Consider the following 26,865-nt stretch of genomic DNA (forward strand, 5'->3'; position numbering starts at 1 on the left):
TCCCCCTAGGACAAGGAAGTATAGTTATATAATAGTCTATTTTTATCCTCACAGTATCACTCACTGCTAGGCTCATTCTTAATGACATTTTGGGGGGTATTTATAATTTATACTTGATTTGAGTATTAAAACCAATTCAGAAAAGGAAAAAGAAAAAAATTAATTTGTGATCTACATCCTAAAGAAACAAATGAGAATAACAATAATACACTGAAGAAATCCCTTATGATGCCCCATAAAGTCCCTACTAAAACACTTAAGATACAACAAACCACAGAGAATCTCTGGAATTGGGTGAGGATAATGGTTTTTCATCACTAACAGAAGATGTTACTGTAGTACTTTGCACCAAGAAAGAGAAAGAGCAAAAAGAAAGACGAAGGAAAGAAAAGCATCAAGTCCCACCTGCGAATCTAACCACAGTACCCTACTTCTGATTCTTCAGTTTAGATAAACCTAAAGAATAGGCACTATTTTAAAATCCTCCATTGAGAAAGAAGCTATTTGGAGAAGTCATTTAGCTTCGAATGCATAACCGCAAAAGAAATGAAACCACTGAGAAGGTCAGAAACAGTCTCCTTACCAAAGAGTAAGACTCTTACTTACTCCTACTTACTCTTACAGACTGGCAGGACCTAGCAGGATGCAAACCCCAGGCCACAGCTGTCAGCCCCCAAGCACAAGGGGCACCTCACAGGAAGTAGTTATGCTCTGAGCGCCAAAGAAAACTTTCATAGCCATTTTTGGTTGTCGTACATCCTTTATAACATAGTTAGCTTCCAGAGAGGCTGTATCTTTTTCACATTTCACAAAGGTCCTCAGATATACTGAAACAATGTCTGCCTCCCTGAGTACACAGTTCTTCCCCAAAACAAGAACCTGCTGTTCTGAAAATAAGCCATTAGCAACCTTCCTCCACAGAGTCTTCTAAGCACCAAGCAGGAAGGATTTCCTTTCATCCTGTACAATATGCAATATGAATGTGCAACAGTTCTCAAACTAGTTTTCTCAAAAATGTTTTTTCTTAGGGAGATACTCAGCAGAAACAGGATGCCACAGGCCCATAAATGGGAAAAACGGCAGATTTTTTTTTTTCAACGCTAAAGAGGTTTCCTTAACTGCAGGACTTCTCAGAGTCATTAATTATGACTCTCTCACATGAGGGACAGTACGTGCAGCATTTCCCACATGTTCTGACTACAAATATTTTGAGGAAGCATCCCCACTGGCACAGCAGTAACATTCCACTGAGAAAGGCTGGCATTTAGTACTGCACAAGGCAGCCAGACTTTTGACAGTGATCCAAAAGATCATAGTATAGTACCACACTGAATTGTTATGTATCAAGAGAAAAGGCTAACAAGATCTTTCCTTATTTTTAAGTTATCATCCTGTAATCTATAGCTAAAGGAGTTAACCCATTCTGTTCCTTTCTCATGATCTAGAACCACACAGGTTCATAGCAAGCAATCTGCGGTAAGTCTTCAGTGGCTAAGAAAATCTGACCATCCAACATCTAAGTCTGAATCAAAGACCCTGATAGTGCTGTAACCCACACATTGCCAAATCTCTAGAGCAGAGCTCCACCTGCCCCCAAACCTCAACTTTGATAATTTTTTATCACATAAATATCTTCTCAGTTCATCATCAACCAAAACACAGTTGTGAATACAAGCTTATCTGCGTAATTTCTAACATTGATTATATTTTGACATTCAAAACTAATTCCTTTGTGGGGAAAAAATCCGATACTTTATGTGAAGTTGAGCACAGTTACAGTACTCCTCAGCAAAACAACTGTACCAGGTTAATGACATAATCTCTTTAATCTCCCGCTCCTGGAAAAGTATCAAACTGAGAGGCTTTTAATCTGTTAATTACATCTCATGAAATTCACATCATTCCTGAGCACTGTAAGTAATTCAAACAAAATGATTTTAGCTAGTTTTACTGACTTCTGTAAGAAAAGTACCTGAATACACACAATACGTCATATGGAAAAGGAAGGTTCTGCTGGTGTTCAACAGGTTCTGAATCACTTGCTTCCCTGAATCTTATCTGAAAGCTGGGTCTCTGTCTCTCTCTCTGAACAACTGCTATAAATAACCTCAATATACTGAGTGAACACAGTACCTTTCCTGGAAAACAGAGCAGGTTAGTTGGCTTCATCTATTATCACTGACTAGAGACCTTGAAGATCAATACTTTGGAAAAGGAGGTCATCAGGAGGAATAAACCTTCGTCTGAAGGCCATTAAAAACACCTTCTAGTTTCTGGTCACTCCTGTAGCCAACGTAAAATGTCCTGTTCCCAAGAATTTGAAGGTTTACTTGTCCCACTGTGTACTCCATTCTGCAGGGTCTCAACACAGCCTAATCGGTGCTGAAGACAAAAGGCAAGGAGGAAGTGGAAAGAGGAAAACTACTGGGCAGGCGGTGAAGTGCGAGAATGAGCAGCAGAAGACAAGGAAAGAACGACAGGCACACCGGCCAGGGCAGGAGGCGAGTGGAGGCGGGCACACCCAGATGACCAAAGCTGGCAGCTGTTTCCCACCTGGAGTTTTCCTGCCCCAAACCACTACCCAATCTTCTGGGTTCCACGCCTGCCTGCATCCACATGCTGACATCGTTTCTCTACCACAAACACTGTAAAGACCCAAAGGCGCCTCACCTCCTGGTCTGTAGACGACATCATCCTCCGTGATGTAAGACGTTATCTCCCCGGTGTCCGTCCTTTCGTAACGAGACTTTTTTTTCGGGGGCTTCTTCTTGGTCTTCTTCGTGGACTCCTCCGTGGTGGCACCATTGTCATTGTCCTCATCTTCGCTGTGGTCACTCTCAGCATAATTTTTGGCTCCTCCTTCCAAGGTACAGCTCCTGCGTGGCCTTGAATTCTCACTCTCTCGCGCCTTGTCTCTCTTCTCTCTCTCTCGGTCCCGATCTCGGTCCCGGTCCTTCTCTTTGTCTTTGTCTTTGTCTTTATCAGCTGTCATGATTCGCCACGTGCCTTCTTCTGTCCTCTCACGGCTGGGCCTCCGTGAAAGGTAGACAGTAAGCCTGGGCTTCAGTCTTCTGAATTTCTCACTCAATTCCAGGGAAAATCCGACCACTCCAACAACCCCAACGTTTCAAAAATGCTAGGAGAGGAAAGAGAGAGCGAAATTGATTTTCCTTTAACATTTTCTCGTATTTCCTTCCTAAAATAACGTTTTGTTAAATGACTCACTTACTCATGCTTTAGCAACTAAAACTTCTCACTGGCAATAGGAAAAAAGGTAGGACAAGTGATATCAAATTTAAATATAAACAGTTTTGGGCCTCAACTAGCATATGGTTTGGGATTTTCGATCACACCAATAATGAAAGATGTCTGAATGCGTAAGGGTAAACTATGCTTTCTGTATACAAATCGTTTTCTCTAACTTTTAAAGGAAAAGGTAAAGTGTACCCTAGTAAACAACATATAATGGGTACAAGTATACAAAAGGGGCTTCATAACCCACAACATTAATTTAAAAGGGTAAGAACCTGTAGTTAAATTATTTCCACCTGCAAAAAGTAATTTGGATAGCCTTGGAAAATGTCTCAGGATGTCTCACAGCGCATTACCTTCTGAAGACTCTTTCTAGCCACTTCTCCAAATTTCCAGAGCTCCTCTCAAGAATAAACATAAGAGCTGACTCAAATAAAAGTGACAACCTCAAAACAAGATTCCTTTGCCTTCAATTACAATTTTTTACATCTTCTAGGTCTACTTACTATTCTAGTTATTTTCCAGGAAAAATGGTTTCTCGAAAGATATATTATCTCTGTCTTAAGAAAATATAACAGCTTCCAAAAACAACCTTCCATCTTTAGGGAATATTAGGTGGTTTATACATTCTTCCAAATTTCCACTGTTAATGGTTTCCCTAATAAATTTCTCCCCAGAACTAAACCCCAAAAGGAAAGTCTGAAGGTTTTAAGAATGTATAATGAGAAGAGTAAACCCCAAGCTCCAACCCAACACAATTCTTATAAAAAATTTTAAATTTTAATTTTATTTACATGTCAGTTTTGGAACAGTCATAATAACCAGTAATTTATCTTTTGCAATCTTTTATCGTCCTTCCCAATATCTCATTTTTTCAGCAATCTGTACCAAACATTATCTACGTGCCAGGGGTTCAGAACTAAAGACACCATGAGGGAACACCTCGTGGTCCTTGCCCGCAATGCTCTAATGCAAAGAGAGGAGACAACTGATCAATAGGAGAACCATCCCTTGCTCATGCTACGAGGGCCAGATAGGAAACAACACGTGCAAAGAAACGAAAAATTGGTCCTCTTTACTCAGACAACAACAAACAAGTCAGTTTGTAATTACATGCCTCAGAGGCAGAGAAAATTCTCTTTGGTCATGCCAAAACCATAAAAATTATCATATACTCTCTCCAAAGCTCTTAGGTCAAACTTGATACCAGAAAAGACCTCCACATAAGCACTTCGAATATCCTTAGGCATCCAGGAAAATTTAAAAAATGTTAACAACAACTTTTGGGTGAGAGAACAATGAAGGAGCAATAATGCCAACAATGTATAAGCAAAGTCAGAAGGATGAAAGCATGTAGCACAAACCTAAATTGCTTCCTTTTACGTAGGAAATGCACTTTCAGATAGGATTTCAATTTTCTAAACATATTTCCAGAAAATGAAAAATTATCCTAGTGCCTGCAAAAGTTCTGCTTCGATGAATCATCTGCTAAACAGACAGTAATAAACTCCCAAGTCCCTGTAGGCCACTAGTGTTAGCAATTGAAAATACACCAAGAGACATATTACTTTCTCCATCTGGCTTAAGTTTAGAGCCTGAACAAGCCAATCATACAAGAAAGAAAACCATCAGCTAATACAGTTGTTAAAACATTCCTCTTTGACACTGAAAACATACCAAGGCCTCCTGGGAATCTAAAAAGAACAAGAAGCTTAGGCTGAAAGCCTCTAAGACGCAGTTCAGGACAGACATACTTCAGACAAGTTCAAGAAAAAAACTCATTCTCCCTAGGGTTAACAAGATAACTGCTCCAGAAAATTGTGTAAAAATATTATTTCAGCACTTAAAAAAAGGAAAAAAAAACAGTAAGTCCAAATTGTACATTCAACATTACCCCCTACAAAATCATACACTGTATTTCTATTTACAAAAAATTTGAGTTGTTTCTGCCAAGAGTTAGCAAGAAAAATTCAACAATCAACAGAGAAAACATCCACAAAATAAAATCCTCTACGTGTGTGTGCACGTGTGTGTGCGCGCGTGTATCCAACCTTCAGATAACCAAGAATATTGATAATCCAAAGCAAAAGTTAATCCAACTACCATTCACATTTGGCTATAAAATATAGCTCAGTGGGGATATATTCTTTTCCTCTGTACTTACCACACTAATCATAACTTTTTGAGCCTCATTATAAAACGACCAACATGCAACAATAATACAACATTTGAGGAAAGGGACCCAGAGAGGAACCAGGTGGCACCGAGAAAGGTTAGCTGTCGCTTCAGTACGCTAGAAATGATCTACACAGTAGACAATACAACAGCATCTTTAAAACAGCAAGGGGTTTACAAAGCAGGTCCCTGCCATGATCTCATTAGATTCTCTCTGTCTACAACTCAGTGATGTGAACCAGACAGAAGTCACCACTCCCACTTTTCAGGCTACAGGAGGAGAACTAAGAAGAGATCATCTGCCCATGAGTGAGTCTAAAGCAGGTCTCCCAAAGGTGAACCCCATCTGACCTGATTCCAACCTGCTGCTCAGGTTATAATCTGTATCTTCACAGGTGCCAACCTTTCCTACATGTATTCTTGCTGATAATTTGCACAGACAGTTTTAGGAAACACACTCACTTTAACCTCTCCCCCCAAAAACAAGAGGTACTTTTCTCCAGTAAGACAGACAAGAATATTGAAAATATCTTGTCGATCCACTACTCAACCCAGTTAAACAGGAAACACGGCAAAAGATACTTTAATAATTAATTAAAGGAATAATCGAATGTAAAACATTTCAGATTCAAAACAATCTTCATCTATTCATCGAACAAATGTCTACTGAATGCCCACAATGTGCGGTGTGCTAGTTACTGCCCTAGGTATGGGGAAAATAGCAGAGAACCACATACAAACAACCCTGACCTTGTGGAACTGATGTTCCAGGAAGTGGAGAAAGATATATACACACACACACACACACACACACACACACACACACACACACACTATATTAAAAGATCTTACATGGGGAGTCCAATGGGAACAAGGGAGTATAAGAGGATTGCAATTTTAAATGGTCAGGTAAGGCCTCACTGAGGTGGCTTTGTCCCAAGTTAAGAGTGAGTACAGAGGAAACACGGAGACCATTCCAGCAGAGGGGAAAGTAGGTGCAAATGTCCAGAGGCAGCAGTGATTCAGTTACATTCAAGACACGGGAGGCCAGAGGGGCTGGAGTGACATGAGGAAGAGGACTGATTTTTTAAAAAACGAACGTATAGTCCTCACACTAGTTTCCAGAGTCATCAGATTGCACTTCATCGTTTTATCTTGATAAAATTTGGTAGGCTAGCTTCGTTTCGTCGTGATCTAACCAGGGTCAAAGGCATTTAACAGAGTCGAGGATACAGAACTGTTCTTTATTACTTCAGGTTACTTAACCCTCTACACAAACACTGTCTGCCTCTTCAAAGTGAAGCCAACAACCACCTACAAACACCTTACACTACTTAACAGAACTGATTTGCATAAAGTACTAAAATTTCGGTCATGCTCAGGGTCCACACCTCATTTAAGGACACCACTTCTTGTCACTATTTAAGCAGTCCCAGGAGGTTTGGGCCCTTGATAGAACTGCAAGAAGACTGGGGTCAGAAGCCAAGATCCAAGTTCTTGGCACTGCCAGGGCTAGTGCCATAGGCAGATCACTCTATCTCTGAGTCAGTTTCAATGCTGTAAAACAGGGATAATAACTAGCTACTTCACAGAGCTGCTGTGAGAATTAAGTATACGTATACAGGTAAATGCACTTATAGATTGCAAAGTGCTTTATAAATATAAACTATCAATAATATATACTTAGATCAGTCATGACTACATTATCTACTACAGCAGATAATGCCAAACAGTGTACTGTGCTATGCAAGATATAAACGTAGCCAAACGTCATCCTTACCCTCAAGAATTTATTACCTACTAGGGAGGAGGGGGAATCCTATTACACGAGTAAGAAATAAATCATGGAAAACTGACTACAAATGAAGTAAAAATTTTAAAATATCTCCTCTTGGATTGCGTAAAACCCACTTATTAATGAAAACTTGCTCCTTCCTCCTGAGTTCCCAATCCCTGAGTTCTGTTCATTTCAATTGCTCAAGCCAGATTCTGGAGGACGCTTGACTCTCACACCAAATGCAGTTAGTGAAGTCCAATGAATTCTTCCTCATTCAACCACAGCAAGAAATGCTTACGTTTGTCAAATACCAATCACACACTAGGCATTTTCCTCAGCTCTCAGGGTCTACCAATCACCTCCTGAATAACTCTATAATTTGTCCACTGCTCCAACTCAAGCAGAGAGTGCCTATTTCAAGCCATCATCATCTTTCACACAGATTAACACAACTGCCTTCTAACTGGTCTCTGTGACTATAAAATTTTGTTTTTGCTTTCCTTCCAATTCGTCCTCCAACACAGCCAGCCAAGCATCTGACCCTCCACCACTTTTTTTTTTACATTGAGATATAATTCACACACCATACAATTCACCATGTACAGTACAATTCACTGTGCACCATTCCTTTTCAAAGATTACAGAGACCTTCCTGTCCTGACTGCCCCTTCACCACTCCAGCCCGACCTCCACCCTTCCTGTGTGTCCAGCAGTCCCCTCCCCTTTGTCGGGCTAACCTCTACTTACCCTTAGGGCCCTCAGGCATTTCTGCTGCCCAACTCCAGGAAGGCTCCCAGACCCCCCCAAAGTCCAGCCCCTCACTGTTCCCCATCCTGCCTGTAAAGTGGCCCTCATTGATCCCACTACTGGTATCTGTTGTTAACTTGTGTAACTTCTCCACTAACCAACAAGGACCATGACTATAGTATAATATTCACTAGAACAACTCCCACTGATGCAATTTCCTCTCTGTATCAAGTCCACTAGAGGTTTTGTTCTCATTATCATTTGACCATTCAGCACCCTCTGACAGGGCTGACCACACACCCTCCTTCTGGAAAGGCTCTTTTCCTCTGGCCTTCCTGGCACTGTCATCTCCTGGGTCTATTTAACTGTTCCTCCACCTCTAGTACTGGACCAGCTAATGGGGGAGCTCTTCAGGAGCTATCCGGAGCCATCCTTCCTCATCCTCGTCGATCTCCTACGTGTCCGTCAGGCCCCAGGTACCACATCCACACAGGCGATCCACAAATGCACGTGTTTACCAAACTTCTCCTGCAGAGCCAGATGCCTCTGAAAACTGCCCCCACCTGAAGTCTCCTCTTGGATGTCTCAAAGGTACCTCAACATATCAAAACAAGGGCACACTCTGGCCCCAGATGGCCTCTCTCGTGACTGGTGCCGCTGCCCATCCTGTCATGCAAGCTGGACATCTAAGCCACATGTTTAGCACCTCCTCTCTTTCATCCCATCATCAACAAACCATGTCACCGTTACCTTATAAATTTCTCTCAAACACACCTACTTGAGAACACGTCCAACACCACAACCTTAGTTAAAAGCTACTAGTGTGGCTTTCCTGGACCACTTCAATTGGCTTCTCTCCAAATCTACTCCTCTGAATCCTCGTAATTCTCTTTATAGACTGCAGCCAGGGCTCTCCTTTCAAAAGGCTAATGTGATTATGTCAATCCTTACCTTAAAATACTCAGTGACTTGTCACTTCTGTTAACCAAAAACCCAAATCCTAACCATGATCTACAACGCCCTTATCTTTCTATCTGGCCTCATCCCCCGCCTCCCTCCCACACTCTGTGCCCAACCACACTGCCCTTCCCTCTGCCCCTTGAACACACGCCCTCCTACCTGGAGTAAGACTTAGCTCATGTTCTCCCTTCCGTCGTGATGCTCATCTCCTCTCCTAGCCTACGTATCTCCTATTCTTCCTTCAGGTCACAGCTCAACAGGAACTTCCTCAAGATGTCCTTTCTTGTCCAAAAGGACTAGGTTAAATCCCTTTGTAATGCTCTCTACAATGGTAACTTCACATTTATTTGTGTGATTTGATTAACATCTGTCTCCACCTCTAAGCTAGAAGCTCCGTGAAGGGCTGACCCTGACTCTCTTTGCCCTGTGTTGTATTCTCAAATCCTAACTCACTGCCTGGCACATACAGACGAGCAATAAATTACTCTTCCCTGCCCTCCCTCTCACACATAAGCTGGATCAATCAAGACGGTATTATGATGAGACTTTTATTTGGGAAAGAAAATATTTCATGCGTAAATAACTGAGGGGGTGCTTGAGCTGGCCTGCACACCATGAACAGGGTGGGAGGAGCAAAAAGGAGGAGAGAGCATTCAGGTTCAAGTGCAGTAAAACAGTTATTGATTAAATCCTTGTCCTGGATGGCAGGCACAGAGTAAAACTAGTAGGAAGTAAGCTTAAGTAGAGGGGGGAACGGATAATGGGAGCTCCTAAAATAATAAAGCAGCTAATACTCACTGAGCACTTACCATGCGCTAAGCATTTTACACGTTAATTCATTTAAACTTCACTGTAATGAGACTGAGAATATAATTTATCGTCCAAACCAGGACACATCTGAGAGCAAAAACATTAATAATTGTTCAGGAAAAACGTGAAACCAGGTCACATGATCATCCTAACGGTAACGCTATTCAGTAGATGCTGTTGCTATGTACAGTTTCCCTGCAAAAGCAAGCACTGAGAGGCTGAGCAAGTAGACCAAAACTCACGCACTGTGTATTTCGGTAGACCCCAATCACACAGCTCTGTGTGAGACCCAGGGCGCTGACTCAGAGCCTATACTCTTAACCACAAGGCTGTACTGCCTTCAATCACACAGCCTTAAGAGAGTTTTCTAAGCGAACGGTGTTACTGCAGGCTCTTAAGATGAAAGTAGGATTTGGGGAAACATTCATCCCTTCTGGCACGAGATATTTTCCAACAACGGTTGTTAGTGCCATTCCCAACTAGCTTGCTCTCAAATCTATTATCTCTGAAAGCCTAAATCAGGAACCAAGGTCCTCAAGAACTTCTGCCTTTGCCATTTCTACATTTATTATGTCTCAATAAATGCTTTAGCCTTTTCCCTTCGGAAAAAAATGAGATGGTCCAAGAGTGGAAGACCTAAGTGAGCTACCCGCTGCGCTGGGCCCCACCTGCAAGACAAGCAGCTGCAGCCAGGCAGGCAACAGAACACCCAGGAAGCATGTGACAGCTGAGCGACTTGCTTTCTCAGTAAAATCAATGTTCTTTTCCTGTTCCCTTTCATATCAACAGCCTGGGAATGAAAATGTACTGACTTGTGCTCTGGAAAGGGAAATGTCACTCTAACACTTGTTACTCCCGGATAAGAACCCATAAACAGCAACCTGCTGCACAGAACACCTCAAAACAGGCTGGAGAATCACTGACAGAGATGCAAGGTAACTCTGAAACATGGGGTCAGCGGATCTAGGAATCCACGTAGAGGTCAGAGTGCTTCATCTGAAACGGATGTGGTACTGAGAGCAGTTCTCCCACGTAAAAATAAACAGGTGTCACGTTCTCCCACCTGAACAAATCCAACCATTTATAAGCAAACGGTTACACATCTACCTCCAAAGATTCTCTGCTTTTGGGGTTAATAAATATTTAAACTCAATCAGTTTAATTAGTCAATGTTTAAATACTCATTCCTGGAACACATGTCTTATTGAGACAACCTAAATAACCGAGATGGGACCCATTAGTCAAATTCAGAGAGCAGCCTCTGTGGTATCAAAACAGAAGGAGGCAAAGAATGAATGCACCTTAATCACAAGTGGGTGTAATGCTTAAAGCAGCACTTCCTCAACTGCTTGAGAAGCTTTGGGAAAAAACAGAGAACTAAGATTGGCGGACTCTGACAAATATCTTAATTTCTTCCAAAAAGACATAATAACAACAAAACATACTACCTGCAAAAGGTGGGGAAAGTACCCAGGATAGCAAAACTCCAGGTTACAATCAACAGCTCAATTAAAATTAAATAACAAACAACACATAACCTTTTTATTTGGAGTAAGAGTAGGGAATTCCCAAAGATGAGATGCCCAAGGAGGTTCCCCCGCACCCCCCAAAATCAAAAATCCTCCTTTTCTTTAAAGAACACATAAATCCACTGACACAAGCAACTGCTTTTCTATACTGTTAAAATGTGAAGATTTTCGCAATTACATACGAAATTTTTTTTGCCTTGCAAGTTGCCTATAGTTGTGTCTCTTCTACTAAGTAGCGAAGAAGAATTCACTGCTCAGTTTAAACCAGGGCTTCTCAACTGCGGCACAATTAACATTTTGAGCCAGATTGGGGTGGGGGGGGTGGGGGGGGAGGCCTGTTCTGTGCATTATCCCTGGTCTCTACTCACATAGATTCTAGTACCACAACCCACTGCTCCAATGACAACAACAAAAAAGCATCTCCAGGTCTTCCCTGGTGGCGCAGTGGTTAAGAATCCGCCTGCCAATGCAGGGGACACGGGTTTGAGTCCTGATCCGGGAAGATCCCACATGCCGCAGAGCAACTAAGCCCGTGCGCCACAACTACTGAGCCTGCGCTCTAGAGCCCACGAGCCACAATTATTGAGCCCTCGCGCCACAACTACTGAAGCCCGCACGCCTAGAGCCCGTGCTCCGCAACGAGAGAAGCCACCGCAATGAGAAGCCCACGCACCACAACGAAGAGTACCCCCCGCTCACCGCAGCGCACAGCAATGAAGATCCAACACAGCCAAAAATAAATAAATTAAATTAAATAAATAAAACATTAAAAAAAATTCTCCAAATACTGCCACATAGCCTCTGGGGAGCAAAGTTGTTCACAGTTGAGAACCACTGCTTTCAACGAATAAAACTTCTTGTCTATCACAGAGATTTCAAAGGATTAAGCATTTGTGTTGCTTTATTCAAAATTATGCTTGACCAGTATGGAATCCATAAAGCTAACACCATTACAAAAACTATATAATGTGGCATGTTCTTCATTCTCTGAAATATATTGGATTAACTCAAAACACTACCTGAAATAGTAATTACACAGATGTGTGAAGCTGAATTAGGAAAACCGAAGTAAATATTCTGAAAATCTTGATGTTTCCTGGCAAGCTCTGAAGGTGATCAGGGGTAATGTTACTCAGTGGTGACCTGCTCTGGTCCTGGAGCCAAGTGGATGCTTCTGTTATCACACGACTAACTGAGAAAACGTGGTGTCCACAATGCCAAGAACAAGGGAAACTAAATACCTACAAGACCAAAACCCTGGTGTGAAAGGGGAAAGAATTCCTGAACTCACTCTCCCAAAGCATGGCCACAGATAGAAAACCAAATACAGAAAAGATAAATATAAAACTCAAGCACGTATGGACACCAAGGGGGGGAAAGGGGCGGGGTGGGGGGGAGTGTGAAAAAAAAACAACTCAAGCAGACAGATAAGTAAAATATGGTATACCCATAAAATAGAACATTATTGAACAAGAAATGAAATACTGATACATGTTAGAACACGGATAAGCCTGGGAAGCATTATCTTACGTGAAAAATGCCAGTCACAAAAGACCACATACGGTATGATCCCATTTATATTAAATGCCCAGAAAAGACAAATCCACAGAGACAGAAAGCAGATTGGTGGTTGCCTGGGGGTGGGGGGTGCTGGGGTGCTACAGTTATGCATTTCATTTGGGGATGATATAAATGTTCTAGAATTGATTATGGTGATGCTTGCATATATCTGTGAAAATATTAAAAGTCACTAAATTGTACACTTTAAATGGGTAAATTATGTGATATGCAAATTATATTTCAATAAAGCTGTTACAGCACAAACACACACAAACAGCAACATTACAAACTAATAAGAAAAAGCTCAAGCTTCGTTAAAATTTAAAAAAAAAAATGCATCTGGCTATAAAATTCACAAGGACAAGCTCTACCTCCACAATTCTGAAAAACCACCTCTTAAAGTTGTAAAAGCATAGTTAATTAAACACATAGGAGAAGTTGTATTTCATGTAACATTAAGAATGAAAGAGAACCTTCCTTGGACCACAGTAATCTTTAATATGCATGAATACTTGGTCAGGCTTACTACCTCTGCACAACATGTTCCAAAGCAGATAAGTTGGACAGGGTTTCTTTCAGTCTGCAGAGATCCGAGATTCAAAGTTAATTTGCAACCATGGCACGTAAGGTCTCAACAGCTGATGAAAGGAAATGACAGGATGGATTTTATACTTAACACAGTTACACTTCACACATATATGAAAAACCAAAAGCATTCATAATACACTTCTAATCCATGGGTACAAATTATATCAAGGGAAAAAAACTGCGAAACTCACTGGAGCAGTCCTTCTAAAAACACTCAGAATCTGAGTCCTAGATGAAAAGGAAAAGTAGCTCTGACGAAAAGCATAAATCTAAGCCAGAACTCAATTTGCCATTTTCTTTGAGCTGTTCCAACTGGGTATGATGCTCTCTAGGTTGACCAGATGTATTACACTGCCATCTTTGTTAACCTGACGTCATTGAAAGAGAAAAGCAAAAGAGCCACTAGAATTATTCAATTCAAGATGCCAAGAACTAGCAAGTGACCAGGGAGGGTGGGAGTACAGGGAGTCCCGCGGCCTGGACCACAACACTGAAATGCTGTAGTTGTGACACTGATCATCAAATAAACACCAATGTCCTGAGCGAAGTCGCTGTCAATTCCTCCATTAATTCAGCAAATATTTATTTAGCACCTACTAGGTGCCAAGCACTGCCCTAGGAGCTACAGATATATGCGCGACCAGAATACACACAATCTCTAACCTCAGAGAGCTTACAGTATAGTAGGGGAGGAAGCAGACAACAAACAAACAAGAAAATATATTAGTATATTACCTGGTGATAAGTGCTATGGAGAAAAAATTAAGGTGGGCAAAAGGGAATGGGGCGGGGCGGGGTAATTTATTTAAGGTGATCACTGATAAGGGGTCGTTTGACCTAAAGGAAGTAAGGCAGCAAGTTGTGTGGTTATCTGGAGGAAAGTATTCCAGGCAGAGAGAAAAGCAAGTACAGAGGCCTGAGACAGGGGCAGTTTGGGCACATCCAAACAGCAGCAAAAGGCCAAGGTGGCTGAAGCAGTGACAGCAAAGAAGAAAGTCAGAGGTGAAGAGGGAAGGGGGGCAGGCGGGGGCGGTGTGCATGCTGCATCTACTGAAATAAGAGAAAAGCTTTTGTAGGGTTTTGGCATAAAGAAGTAATGATCTGAGTTACATTTTAACAGACTCCCTCCAGCTGCTGCAGGGTTACGAGACTGTGGATTCAGGCCAGGTGTCAGTAGTGCAGGTGCAAGGAGAGGTCAGACTGTGGGCAGGTTCTGCTAGTAGAGCCCTCGGAATCTGTTGTCAGACTGGATGTGATTTGAGACAAAGAGGAGAGTCCAAGAAGGGGCCGCAATTTGGGCCTGAGCAACTGGAAGAGCAGAGCTTCATTTACTGATGGGGAAGAGAAGGAAAACTGGAATTCTGTTTGGAACATGTTAAGTTTGAGACGCCTAGTAAATATCTAAGCAGAAATATGGGTACAGGTTGAGAGGTCAGAAAGTTCTGGGCTGGAGATTTAAATCTGGGAGTCCTCACCATACAAACCCTACACCAACAACCATGAGACTGGATGACTGGGTGGCGTGGAAGCAAACTACAGGAGATGAAACATTCAAAGTAGCAAGAGAATACTCTGAAGCAAATAAAAGGTATTACGGACAGGCCAAATAAATTTGTAAACTGCAGGTGAAGTTTCAGTGATAGGATGATGGAAAGACTGTCTCAGACCATGTTCTGAAAATGCTGAGGTGAAAACAATACCCTGTTTTATTCACAAAGAAGCCCTCTACATATGTAACAGTTGCCTAAAGACAAATTACATATTAATGATGTTACCAAATGCTGTAGTTAATAAAAGCCAGGCTGCTACAGTCTTGGTTGGCTTCTACTTTATGAAGTCACACAAGATAGGTACATCCACTCCACTCCCCGCCCCCGTTTCAAAGGGAAATACAGCAGCTATTCAAATGAAGACCTGGGGGGTGGAGGAGAGACTGTTTTTACCTTGCAAATTAATAAAGGAGAGTTACTAGATTTTAAAAATAGTTTTCTTAAGTAACATTTTTGAGGCCCTAAATTGAATACTGTACAGTCCACACGAAGAAAAAAAAAGAAAAAAGAAAACGTAGTAACTAAGTATATGAATTCAAAACAAAAGCTCAATTTCAGAAAAAAACGAGATTTAATAGGCTCATTAGTGATGCTTACTTGGTGTCATAATTTGAATCCTAAAGAACTGGTGCGTCAAGTAGGAGGAAAAAAGCGTATTGGGTTTTTTTATATATATATAAATTTTATTTTATTTTATTTATTATTTTTGGCTGCATTGGGTCTTCGTAGCTGCACACGGGCTTTCTCTAGTTGCCGCGAGTGGGGGCTACTCTTCGTTGCTGTGCGCGGGCCTCTCATTGCGGTGGCTTCTCTTGCTGCGGAGCACGGGCTCTAGGCATGTTGGCTTCAGTACTTCATGCGGTTGGCATGAGGGCTCACTAGTTGTGGCGCACGGGCTTAGATGCTCCGCGGCATGTAGGATCTTCCCAGACCAGGGCTCGAACCTGTGTCCCTTGCATTGGCAGGCGGATTCTTAACCACTGTGCCACCAGGGAAGCCCGCGTATTGTTTTTAAATACTTGATACGAAAAGGTTTAACTGGACTCAAAATACATGTGCATTATCAAGAAAATTATGACTATATTTGTCAATGAAAGAATGGGGGAAAATACGTAATGAATTTTTCACAAAGTCCTATACGGACACTCCCAAAATATCTCCAGTTTACCCAGTACTCTCTACAAATATCATCTTTTATGTACGTGGAACAGTAGGAAGCATGAACTCCAGGTAATCTTGACAGTGCAAGCATGTTATTCTATAGTTGACTGTTTTAGATTCCCCATACTTTTGGGCACCGAATGACTGATAACGCTAACATTCAGAGTAGGAAGAGCCAGAAAAGGAGGGGAGGGGTCATTGCCTAGTAAGAGAGTCTAGATTTCTAAATAAGGATTCTTACATATAATTATCTAGCTTCTATCATTCATCAGCAATGAAGGCAGCACTGCCAGCTTTTTCTCAGCACTAATGTCTCTCCATGACCAGGAATGGTACCCAAGACTGCCAAGAGCAGTCAAGTGACATGTGACACATACAGCAAAAAGGCACAACAGTCAAATCTGTGGGTGCTAATAAGCTGAACGGACACTTTCCATTCTGGAACTTGCAAGTGAGGAAACTACAAGTAGAAAGAAGGAAACTACGAAAGGAAGTATAGAACAGTACAGACCTATAGAATGTCACCTAAAGTTCCCACTGCAGGCATCAGCAGTAACCTCTCTGGATATTCAGCTTGAGATACACCTGGCTTCTGGCCCCAATAAGTTAACCCCATTGTAAATTCACAGTTTCCAAAGAGTACTCCCACAAAATAGAAATAACTCGTAAGAATATGCCAGCATATTCTTCTATCTCTTGCTCAGGGAAAAAGATCAAGTTTATCTACCCCCAAAAAAAAGAAAACCTTGAATATACATAATCAGCAATAAATCGAATAAATTCGTATGGAGGGTATAATGTTTTTTTCATTTTCACCCTCTTGATAAGAGGAACAGCCATACATTCAAGAATAAACTAGTCCCTATTATTATGTATAGCTTAATTTGTTTACTACAACGAGCTTTAGAGGATGATATAATGGCCCTACATCACAGATAATACACCCCAGTCCAGCTAAGCATGTAACAGATTCTCTAATAAAAACTCATTTACCTCCAGGACCAGGCCCTCCTGGGAATGAGAAGAGAATGCCATCAAGTCTACATCGGGTTTCCAATACAGACAGACACCTCTCTAAAGCAAGTGTCTGCCAAGATCTTGGAAAGAAGGTCATTACTGAGAAACCCACTGATTTGTGAAACAAATAAAAGGCTCCAAAGATAAGTGTCAAAATAAGAAAAATTGAAAATCATGTTTCTTTAAAGAATGGGGCACAAGAGCTTAATGCTACAATTCATATTAAAACATACCCAAATTAAATCTATTACATTATAATTTAAAACACAAACTGTTATTAAATAATATGTACCAAAGTTGCAGCTTTTCCTATAGACCAATGGCCTAAGAGAGGGCTCATCTTGACATTTATAAATTATTAACACTGCTCTATAACCATCACTAGACTAAAAGAGAACCTTTTGATTTATAGACCTGAACATTATCATCAGTAGGAGAGTAATACAGGGAGGGGGGAAAAAAAGAAAAGCTATGTCTTCAGAACTCTTCAAACTAAGTTTTTAAAAGTGTGAAAGCAACTGACTAGGTCATACCTAAGTACAATAACTGTGATAACACTGAGCAGGACTGAAGGAGGCAGAAACTGCATTTCTTCCCGAGGCAAGTCCATCTGCTAACAAGACTTGTATTGGCCACGCGTTGGCAGGATTAATCAATACTACACAGGTATTTTTTTCTAAGCTTTCATCTCATATAGTGTAAGATAAAGACAGTAGAGCAACTGAATTGCCTGATTAAATAAGGTCTGTATCCTAACTGCTCAAAGTCAAGTTCCCCTGACAAATCTCCTCAATTTTGTAGTCAAGGAAAAATTAAACCTACAAGCAAAATATTCATTCCATACTCCACAACCACAAAAACATCAGAAGCTCAGTTTACTGCCCAATGTAAACATATACTGAAGAGCTCTAGTCTCTAGTGACCTTTATGAACACCCGGAAAATGCAAGCAAGGCAATATTCAACATGAGAAAACACAAATTTCAAAAGCAACTGACGAACACAACCTGGAAGGCTGCAATGTAAATGGAGCACAGGCTCACAACAGCATTCTCAAAAGAAATCTTCTTTCTCACCTCAGAAAACAGAGAAATTTATTCTCAAATGCTTTCAGTGGAAAAACTGCCACTTCTGATTAAAGTTAATTTTATCAAATCTATGGGACCTTGGGGAAATGCACAGATTCCTTTCTTTATTCTCCTGCCTGCTTTATCCTGCAACTTGCAAATTGACTTAACAGTATGTCTAACCACCTAGAGACATATGTGCCATTTTCAGCAATTGGTAATTTACCGTTTTGTTTTGGATTTCTTTTCTTTAAGCAGCTGGATATGATGTGTTGCTTCTTCCCTAAAGGTCTGTCACTTTTGATATTTTTTTAAACAAATGATATGATACGAACAGGTAAGAAGCATTTTTTAGAATATTACAGAATTTCAGAATATGTAGAAAAAGCAGTGATATAAAAGGCAGCTCTTCATACCAATGAAAAATCCACAGAGATTCCCAATAATACAGAAGTTTTTTTTATTTTTTTATTTATTTTTTTTTTTGCGGTACGTGGGCCTCTCACTGTTGTGGCCTCTCCCGTTGCGGAGCACAAGCTCCGGACACGCAGGCTCAGCGGCCATGGCTCGCGGGCCCAGCCGCTCCGCGGCATGTGGGATCTTTCCGGACCCGGGCACGAACCCGTGTCCCCGGCATCGGCAGGCAGACTCTCAACCACTGCGCCACCAGGGTAGCCCAGAAGAGATTTTTAAGCATCCTGAGAGCCCCATCACCACATCCACAATTAAGCCATTCTTACTCTCCACCAGGATCAAAACAGGAGGACGATACTATTAGTGATTCCAATGGATTTTAGGCTTGGTAATCAACCAGTTGGGAATCAAAGACAGAGAAGTGAAGATGATGTAAGGGCTTCCATCCTTAGTTTGGACAACAAGGGGATGGGGACGGGGGCGTGGGGGAATGATGCATGTGACTAAATGGAGAAGAGATTTCAATTTTGCCAAGTGTTGGGTTTCGGCTGCTAATACAGAGCCATCCAGACTAAGGTATCTACTAGGCAGCTAAAAAGACAACCTGATGCTCCGGAGAGAAGAAACCAAGGCAAGGCCTTGGGAGTCAAAGTCATATAGTATCTATGAGTACTAAATGAGATGACCTGGGAAGAGCATTAGATGGAGAGTACAGGGCTAAACACAGACACCATAAGCATTTGCCAAAATAAATCCCCCCCAAAAAGAATCTGGAGACCCTATGACAGACAGCCCCAAACCAACGAGCGCAACAATAAAATCTTCTGTGTAAAGTGTAGGATGCATTGCTTACAAATACTCTCACAGTTTACGGTGTATTTGTCATACTAAAGAGTCTAAGAAGTCTGTGCGTAAGAAAACTGTTCAGTAAGTTGCTTATCAACAGAATCAAATATCCAGAGCATACTGCCCAGTGTAATTCATCTCCACATTACAAAGCATATAAACGATCAATGCAAACTCTCATTCTTCCTTAGAACGGTATGAGTTGTGAACAAGAGTAATAGAAATTCTACAACTTAACTGCACTTAATATCAGGAGTTCTTGATAGGACTCTGACTCCCCAAATACCTGCCACATCAGCATGAGCCTTAACCACTGATCAGGTTTTAGAAAATAATCCAAACTATTCACTGGTCGTTCTATTCACGTTAGAGACCAACATCAACTCGGACTACAGAACCACATGAAGAATGATTCACTCCACAAAACCTTCTTAGATGGCAAGCTGAAAGAACTAAATAAAGCAAATCAGGTATTTTTTACCAAAAGAGGAAAGAAAAGAATCTGCCACTCAGCAGCAAGGGAAAGGAATCAACTCCCGTAAGTGGAACATTAAATTAAAACAGAAGGGGGATCGCAAGAACTCAAGAAAAAAGAGACTAGATGCCTAAAACCACTTTATGGTGCCAAGGCAGTGACAGTATCTCTGGCCTCGGTGTGCCCTAACCACAGCCCAGGCTCCAAGCCAAGGCGAAAGGTGGACCTCCCCGTAGTCACCAGAGATGACCCACAAATCAAAGCGATGAGCACCACGTAATAGGCTGGAGATAATGGCAAGAAAGTGGCCACTACCTTGAATCACATGTATCTGGAGGAAAACATCTGGGAAAATACCGTCAATCTTTTTCTCCATTCCCAGTGCCCTCATTTACCTTGGACCTCAATTCTCTCTATAAACACAAATGACTCCTACCTTTTATCTCAATTTTTAATGTCCTCATTCAAGAACATTCAAGAATGTGCTAAATGGGACAAAGGTACAACCCTCCAGTTACAAAATAAATAAGTCATGGGATGTAACGTACAGCATGGTGACTATATTACCAATACCATATGGTACACAGTCATCCCTTGGTATCCAAGAGGGCCTGGTTCCAGGAGCCCCCACCAATACCGAATTCTACGGATGTTCAAGTCCTTTCCATAAAATGGCTCAAACAATGAATAGAGTTGGCCCACCATATCCCCAGGTTTTGCGTCCTTAGATTCAATCAACGGTGGATGGAAAACCCACGGACACAGACGGCTGACTGTATTTGAAAGTTGTTAAAAGAGTAGATCTTAAAAGTGCTCATCACAAGAAAAAAAAACATTTGTAACTATATGTAGTGAGGGAACTGTTAATTAGACTTAGTGTGGTGATCATTTTGCATTATATACAAATATCAAATCATAATGTTGTACATCTGAAACTAATACAATGTTTTATGTCAATTGTATACTAATTAAAAAAAAAAAAAACTTTCCAGGAAAGACTACATGAGGTTCAATTTCCTCCTTCAGGAAACCACCTCTCTGGTCCTCAGTTCATAACCCTGCTTCCCGACAACTCTCCAATAAAAAGCCTTCTACATGTACCCCTACTTGGTCCTCTCACTCTCACCTTTGCTCACACTGTCTTTACTGCCAGCTCAATAAACATTTGTTGAATAACTGTGTATTATTCAAGTCCACTCCAAGCCCTACACCGTGTGAGAAGGAATCCATGATGCCTCCAAACTGTGCCATGCCTTTCTTGCCCCTCTTTAATTAATTCCTTCTGCAAGCATAGTCTGTATTTTACACTTAGCATTTTAACATATTACAAATGCAAAATACCTTATTATTTACCAGCTCATATGTTTCATATATTGTCTCCTCTCATCTTCTCTATAAGGCCTTGCTGATAGAAACACACCCTGGTCCTTGCTAGCTTTATAACCATGAGCAGTTGATCTCTCTGTCTAAACTTTGGTTTCTTCATCTATAAAGAAAATAATAACAGCATACCCCCTAGAGGAGTTGTGCGGAATAAATAAGATAACCCACGTAAGGCACTAACCTGCACAATACCTAGCAGATCAAAGATATCAGTTAACAGACAGCCCACGTTCTACACATCTAAGAACCCCACGACACAGAGGAACTCAGTAACATTTTGCCGAAGACGCTGTGTCAGAATACATCTAGCTGGTCCGAGGAACACTGTTTTAGTTTGTATTGTTCAACAGAAGGAGTTATCAGTTCTCGAAGAAGCTCGCTCCGAGTCCTCGAGCCTCTCTAAAGGGCTCTCACAGCCCCGTGGGAAATTTTCCCCACTCCAACCTTACTCTGGGTATACAAGCACGGTATCCTGGTTTCTGCTCCGATTCCTGAGAGCAGGAATTTGTGCCATGTTAACTTTGAAAGCAATCAAATATTTGATGAATGAACAAAATCCATTTATTAATTAGACTTCATCTTTCGCTACCCACTAACAAGCTTTCCTCTTATAATCAAAGGGCACAGATTCTTAAAGCAGAATAATATAGTTCTCGTTAATGTTTTTCTTAAATAGATTAAAACAGGCTACCTTTGGGGGGTTTGTTTTAAAAATTAACTTGTAATTCTCCATGTCACACACCAATAGTACCTTTATACTCCCCCTTTCATTCCAACTTTCTCTAAAAAATAAATAAATAAAAGCATACGTCCTCAGAACTATAACATGTCTGTACATGAGAGAATGCCCTTCAGTGTTATTCACTGACAGCCATGTGAATCACTTAAGAGCTTTCATCTGGGGCTGTGCTGTCCAATATGGTAGCCACTAGCCACATGTGGCTATTTTAATATATTAAAATTAAATAAAATAAAAAATTCAGTTCCTCAGTCACACTAGTGGCATTTCAAGTGCTCACCCGTCGTGTGTGGCTAGTGTTGACGGTACCATGGGGGACAGCGCAGATATAGAACATTACCGACCTCACAGAGAAATCTATCAGAGCTGATCCAGATCTAAATGTGTATAAATAAAACTATCACGACTCCCACTTCACCAGTAAACCACTCCCTTTTAATCAATTCTAACTGATTTAAGTACAAGAATATGCATAAACATGAACCCAGCGGCTTTTACCCTTAACAACAGATTATGATTCTTAGAAAAGATAGAGGGAGAGAACCTCATAACAATCTAAGGCTTTGGTCTTCCATCCTTCAGCAATTTACACAACCTGACCTGAGGGGAAAAAGAGCAAGAAAGCATTTTTCTCCACTGTGTTGCAGCTTTTCTCCAACACGGTCACATCTGCCAAGTTTGAGAACCACAGGTTCCATTATCTTACACTGTCAGCATTCCTCCTTTGTAAACTCCCTTTCCAAACTGATCTCCTCCGATTTGCTCCACACATTCTGCCTTCACTCCCAGTTCAGGGCCTAGAGTCTCTGGCAGACAGGCCATACGTAATGACAGTCTGGATAAAACCATCAGTCTGTCTGCTCTTGGAGGATTTTTCCAATGCTGTGCAACTGCTGTGAGGGTGTGTGGGAGGCCGCACATTTTTCTTCGTAATAAAAACAAAGCCCCAATTTCTGCAAAGCTGGTAAGTTACCTCTGTATTTATAACACAAGATGACAGGCAGAGTTCTGTTTTTCTACAAAACTAGAGCTCTTAGGGGCATATGTTTTTAACCACTTATTTCTCCATAATGACTGAAATATCTCAAAGCATTCGCTGAGTGCTTCGCTAGTTTTATCTGCCACCTGCGTGGATTACCACAGGCTGCTTTTACATAGGAAAAGAGGCAAAGCAGAGAAAAACTCACGACCTTGGGCAGGGATATTTTAATAAAGTTCTTCTCTAAAATTAGAACCGTAAATGTCTTTCCATAATGCAATACTACAGTACTAACTTTAAAGCAATAATCAGGGGAGACCTGTTTGCTGAGCGAGGCAGGTTGACGGGGGTGTTACAACAAGGGTGCGGCAATGGATTTAATGTTGGAAACACCCTTTTCCTAGAGACTTGGGGGGGGGGGGGGAGTAGGGAAAGCCAGATAAACTTGTTCAGTGATGACCATTCTAGCTTTTGGTTACCACTTCATTACAAAAACAAAGAAGAAAAAAAGAAACCTTGAGTGTATGTATGAGCTGCATTTCTCTACAGGGCACTTCCTTCCATCCTGCAAGTCCCAGGTACCAATGATCTCTGAGGGGAAAGGTCAGCTATCTGCCATGAGAGGAGGCCAAACTGCAAGCAACTATTCCTTTCCACTGAAAGAGTTTCGGAATCTGAGAGAGCAAACAAAAGCAGAGTGGTGGAAGCAACTTCTCCCCAGGGAATTTTGGCTTGAACGCAAAGGATCCCGTAGGAAATGTTTCCAGAAGGACACTGACAGCATGAAGGAGCAACTCCGGAACAAGGACCTGAAGTCACAGGGACAGGAGGGGAGTGGGGGCAAGAAGGGTGGGGGACGAACCTGGAAATCTTAGATCTTGAGACATGAGAATCAGCATTGTAGACTTCAAGGTAAAAAGCAAAGAAAGACTGTGAAATATAACATCCATGCTTAAATGGATCCTTGGGAGAAAAAGCCCTCAGCCAGGATAAAAGGAAAAGAATTATACCACCCTCAGTTCCCCACTTGGGTGTGAAAAACCTTAGCAATTTAGAAGTGAGAGAATACCCTTTCTTGTTCAGGAATTGTAAACATTTTAACACAGGAAAAGGACACAGGTAGATAAAAGAACAAAACTGCTTCCTACTAATATGGGTCAACTTTGCAGGAATACAGTCAAGAAAACATTACCGTGTGTTTTCTACAAATGGTAAATATAGGACAAAATGTCCAATAGCTCAACCACCTGAGTGGAGGGTCAGAGAAAGGAAATAGGAAAGCATGTAGAACAAAAGAGAAAATGGAAATTTGAAAATTTACCATAAAATAATTATAAGTACAGAGAGACAGAAATGCTAAAAACGGGGAGGGGAGGTCTCTAGAAACCAATTTCCTGGGCTTTTAAAACTGTCATTTCTAACCTACAAAAAAGCAAACAGAAACCATGCGCAAAGAAAACCAGAGAGGGGAGGAGGCGGAGGAGGGAGAGAGCTAGGTGCCAAGAGCTACGCCCCTCTCAGCCGGCGCGAGCAATTCCAAACCAGACCAGATACGGATTTTACATACAAGGAATAAATCACAAGAATCTCAGATTCGCTGTTCATATACTAAATTATTTATGGTAACCAGGGAGTCTTTTTCTTAATATTTTTGTCAGGTGCTTTGAAAATGAAGTTTTGGAAACCACATCTTATCTATCTTAAAAGGTAAAATAGCTGGTTCTTTAGCTAAGCTTTAATTTCTATAGCAAATATTTGACTTTAGGACGTCTAACACTGTGGCAAAGTACAAATATTTACATAGCTTAATCATTCTCTATACATTATTCTACTTCCCCTGTAAATATAAAATGTGAGCTGAAACCTAAAATCATTAATACCTAAATTCAGCCACAGATTAAAATGTGCTACAAAACAAAATTTGAGATTGGGTAACACTTAAGGTTCTGTATCACAGACCTTCTATTAAATCAAAAAAATAAAATGGAACTTACCTATACTCTAAGACCAGCACAGACAGAAATTACCTCAAATAGATCTTCACAGACCCCAGGAAAAATAAAGACATACAGTCACAGTTGAAATTTTCAGGGTAGCATTAAGGAAGTAAGACAGGAATGGAAGGAGAAACTGAGACTGATTATTTCACATCCTGATACTCATACTGAGAGATGTGGGCAAATATAGTACGCAACTTGGTCCTAGGTTTGAAAAGTAGGCACTTAAGTACAATAAACTTCACACCAGAAACATTTCTGTATACTACACTCTCATTTCAGCACAATCATGCAGAGCCCTAATGAGACTTAAGGCTTACTTTGATCACAAATCTCATTTACTCTGAATCCTGGCCTATTTTGGCTAAGTGACAAAGACTTCTGCCTTCCTCACCCCCAGGCTGTCCCCTGTACTGTGGCTCCTTCATATCAGGAGATTAAGTCTGTTTATTCATGTGTGAAATGGGGACTTGTTCCTTTCCTTACACTACAGGTTGTCTATAAGAGTGAGGCTCTATATTCTTCGTTATTTCACGACAAATAATCGCAAGTAAATTACATCTCACTTCCTTTATATCATTTATGGAATATGATACAATAAATTCTTCACATTTCAATACAAATTTTGCTATCAAAAGCACAGCCTTTGACCTCGCTCCTTAAGCTATACAACCAGTTTCTGTTGAGGCACTATGAAAATTTTATGTGGGGACCTCCCTGGTGGCCCAGTAGTTAAGAATCTGCCTTCCAATGCAGGGGACGCAGGTTCGATCCCTGTTTGGGGAACTAAGATCCTACGCGCCGCAGGGCAACTAAGCCCGCGCACCGCAACTACTGAGCCTGCATGCCACAACTAAAGAGCCTGCATGCAGCAACAAAAGACCCCTCATGCCACAAAGAAGATCCCACGTGCCGCAACTAAGACCCGACACAGCCCAATAAATAATAATTATTTTTTTTAAAGAAAGAAAATTTTATGTGGTTTCTTGGGGGTGGGGGGATGTGCATTTTTGTTGTGGTACTGACTTTAATAATCTGTCCAACTGAGTATAACCCATCATAAACTCTCTCAAAATGATTGTGGCCATGTCTCATTTTATGAATATATTTCCTGGTTTCTTTGAGGTCAAAATGTTGACTATTTATTGACAATAAGCCTTCCAATGTACAGATGATGAAAATTAATGTTATCTACAAAACAAAGAAAACAGTATACTAACTCACTAATGTCTCTATATCCAGGAATGTGAAGCATGCAAGTAATCATTTAAGAAAAATGCTGGCTCTAATAATATAACCTAGAATAAAAATTATAGAGGCAAGTAGTGATGTATGTTTCACAGGTACACCAGCCTCAATCAAGTTTTGTTCACCAAACCTTTATCAGAATGACAAGGGATTCTTTCACATGCCTTAACTCAATCCAAAGAGCAATCAAGACTCTGAGTCTCAGGAAGATAACAGATTCAAAAGTGGGAAATAAAGCTACCCAATACTGTGATGTGGTAGAATGAGCACTGGTGAAGTCCAAAGACGCCGATCAGAAGTTAGGCTGTATTATGTACCAACTCTGTACCTCATTTCTTTCACCTTAAAATTCTTCATCTTAAAAAACAAAAAATGAATAGGACTCTAAAACTCTATTAGAAAGATTCAACAAACTTCAACTGAATGACCTGGTAAACCAAATGTAAGAGATGTTACAAATTATTAATATTTTAGGTACCAAATACCTGTAGGAGTAAGAACACCTAAGCTTCAACATTCGAACAGACGGAGATATGGGGGCCCAATGAGGCCGAGTGGCAACCCCCCACCGCACCCATTTCCCAGGTATTTT

At 41.0% G+C, this 26,865-nt stretch overlaps 1 protein-coding gene across 4 annotated transcripts in view; it reads right to left on the reverse strand.

The window, feature by feature from the left end:
- Window positions 1-26,865, reverse strand: part of RERE (arginine-glutamic acid dipeptide repeats) — a 426,753-nt gene that overhangs the window by 258,327 nt on the left and 141,561 nt on the right. For all 4 annotated transcript variants that reach the window (XM_060013632.2, XM_060013629.2, XM_060013619.2 and 1 more), the window contains exon 2: window positions 2,671-3,136. In XM_060013632.2, coding sequence (XP_059869615.1) covers window positions 2,671-2,992 — 322 coding nt within the window. In that variant the 5' untranslated portion in view covers window positions 2,993-3,136. The remainder of the gene's footprint in view (window positions 1-2,670; window positions 3,137-26,865) is intronic.

The sequence above is a fragment of the Delphinus delphis genome, chromosome 1 (assembly GCF_949987515.2).
Source record: "Delphinus delphis chromosome 1, mDelDel1.2, whole genome shotgun sequence".
Lineage (NCBI taxonomy): Eukaryota > Metazoa > Chordata > Mammalia > Artiodactyla > Delphinidae > Delphinus > Delphinus delphis.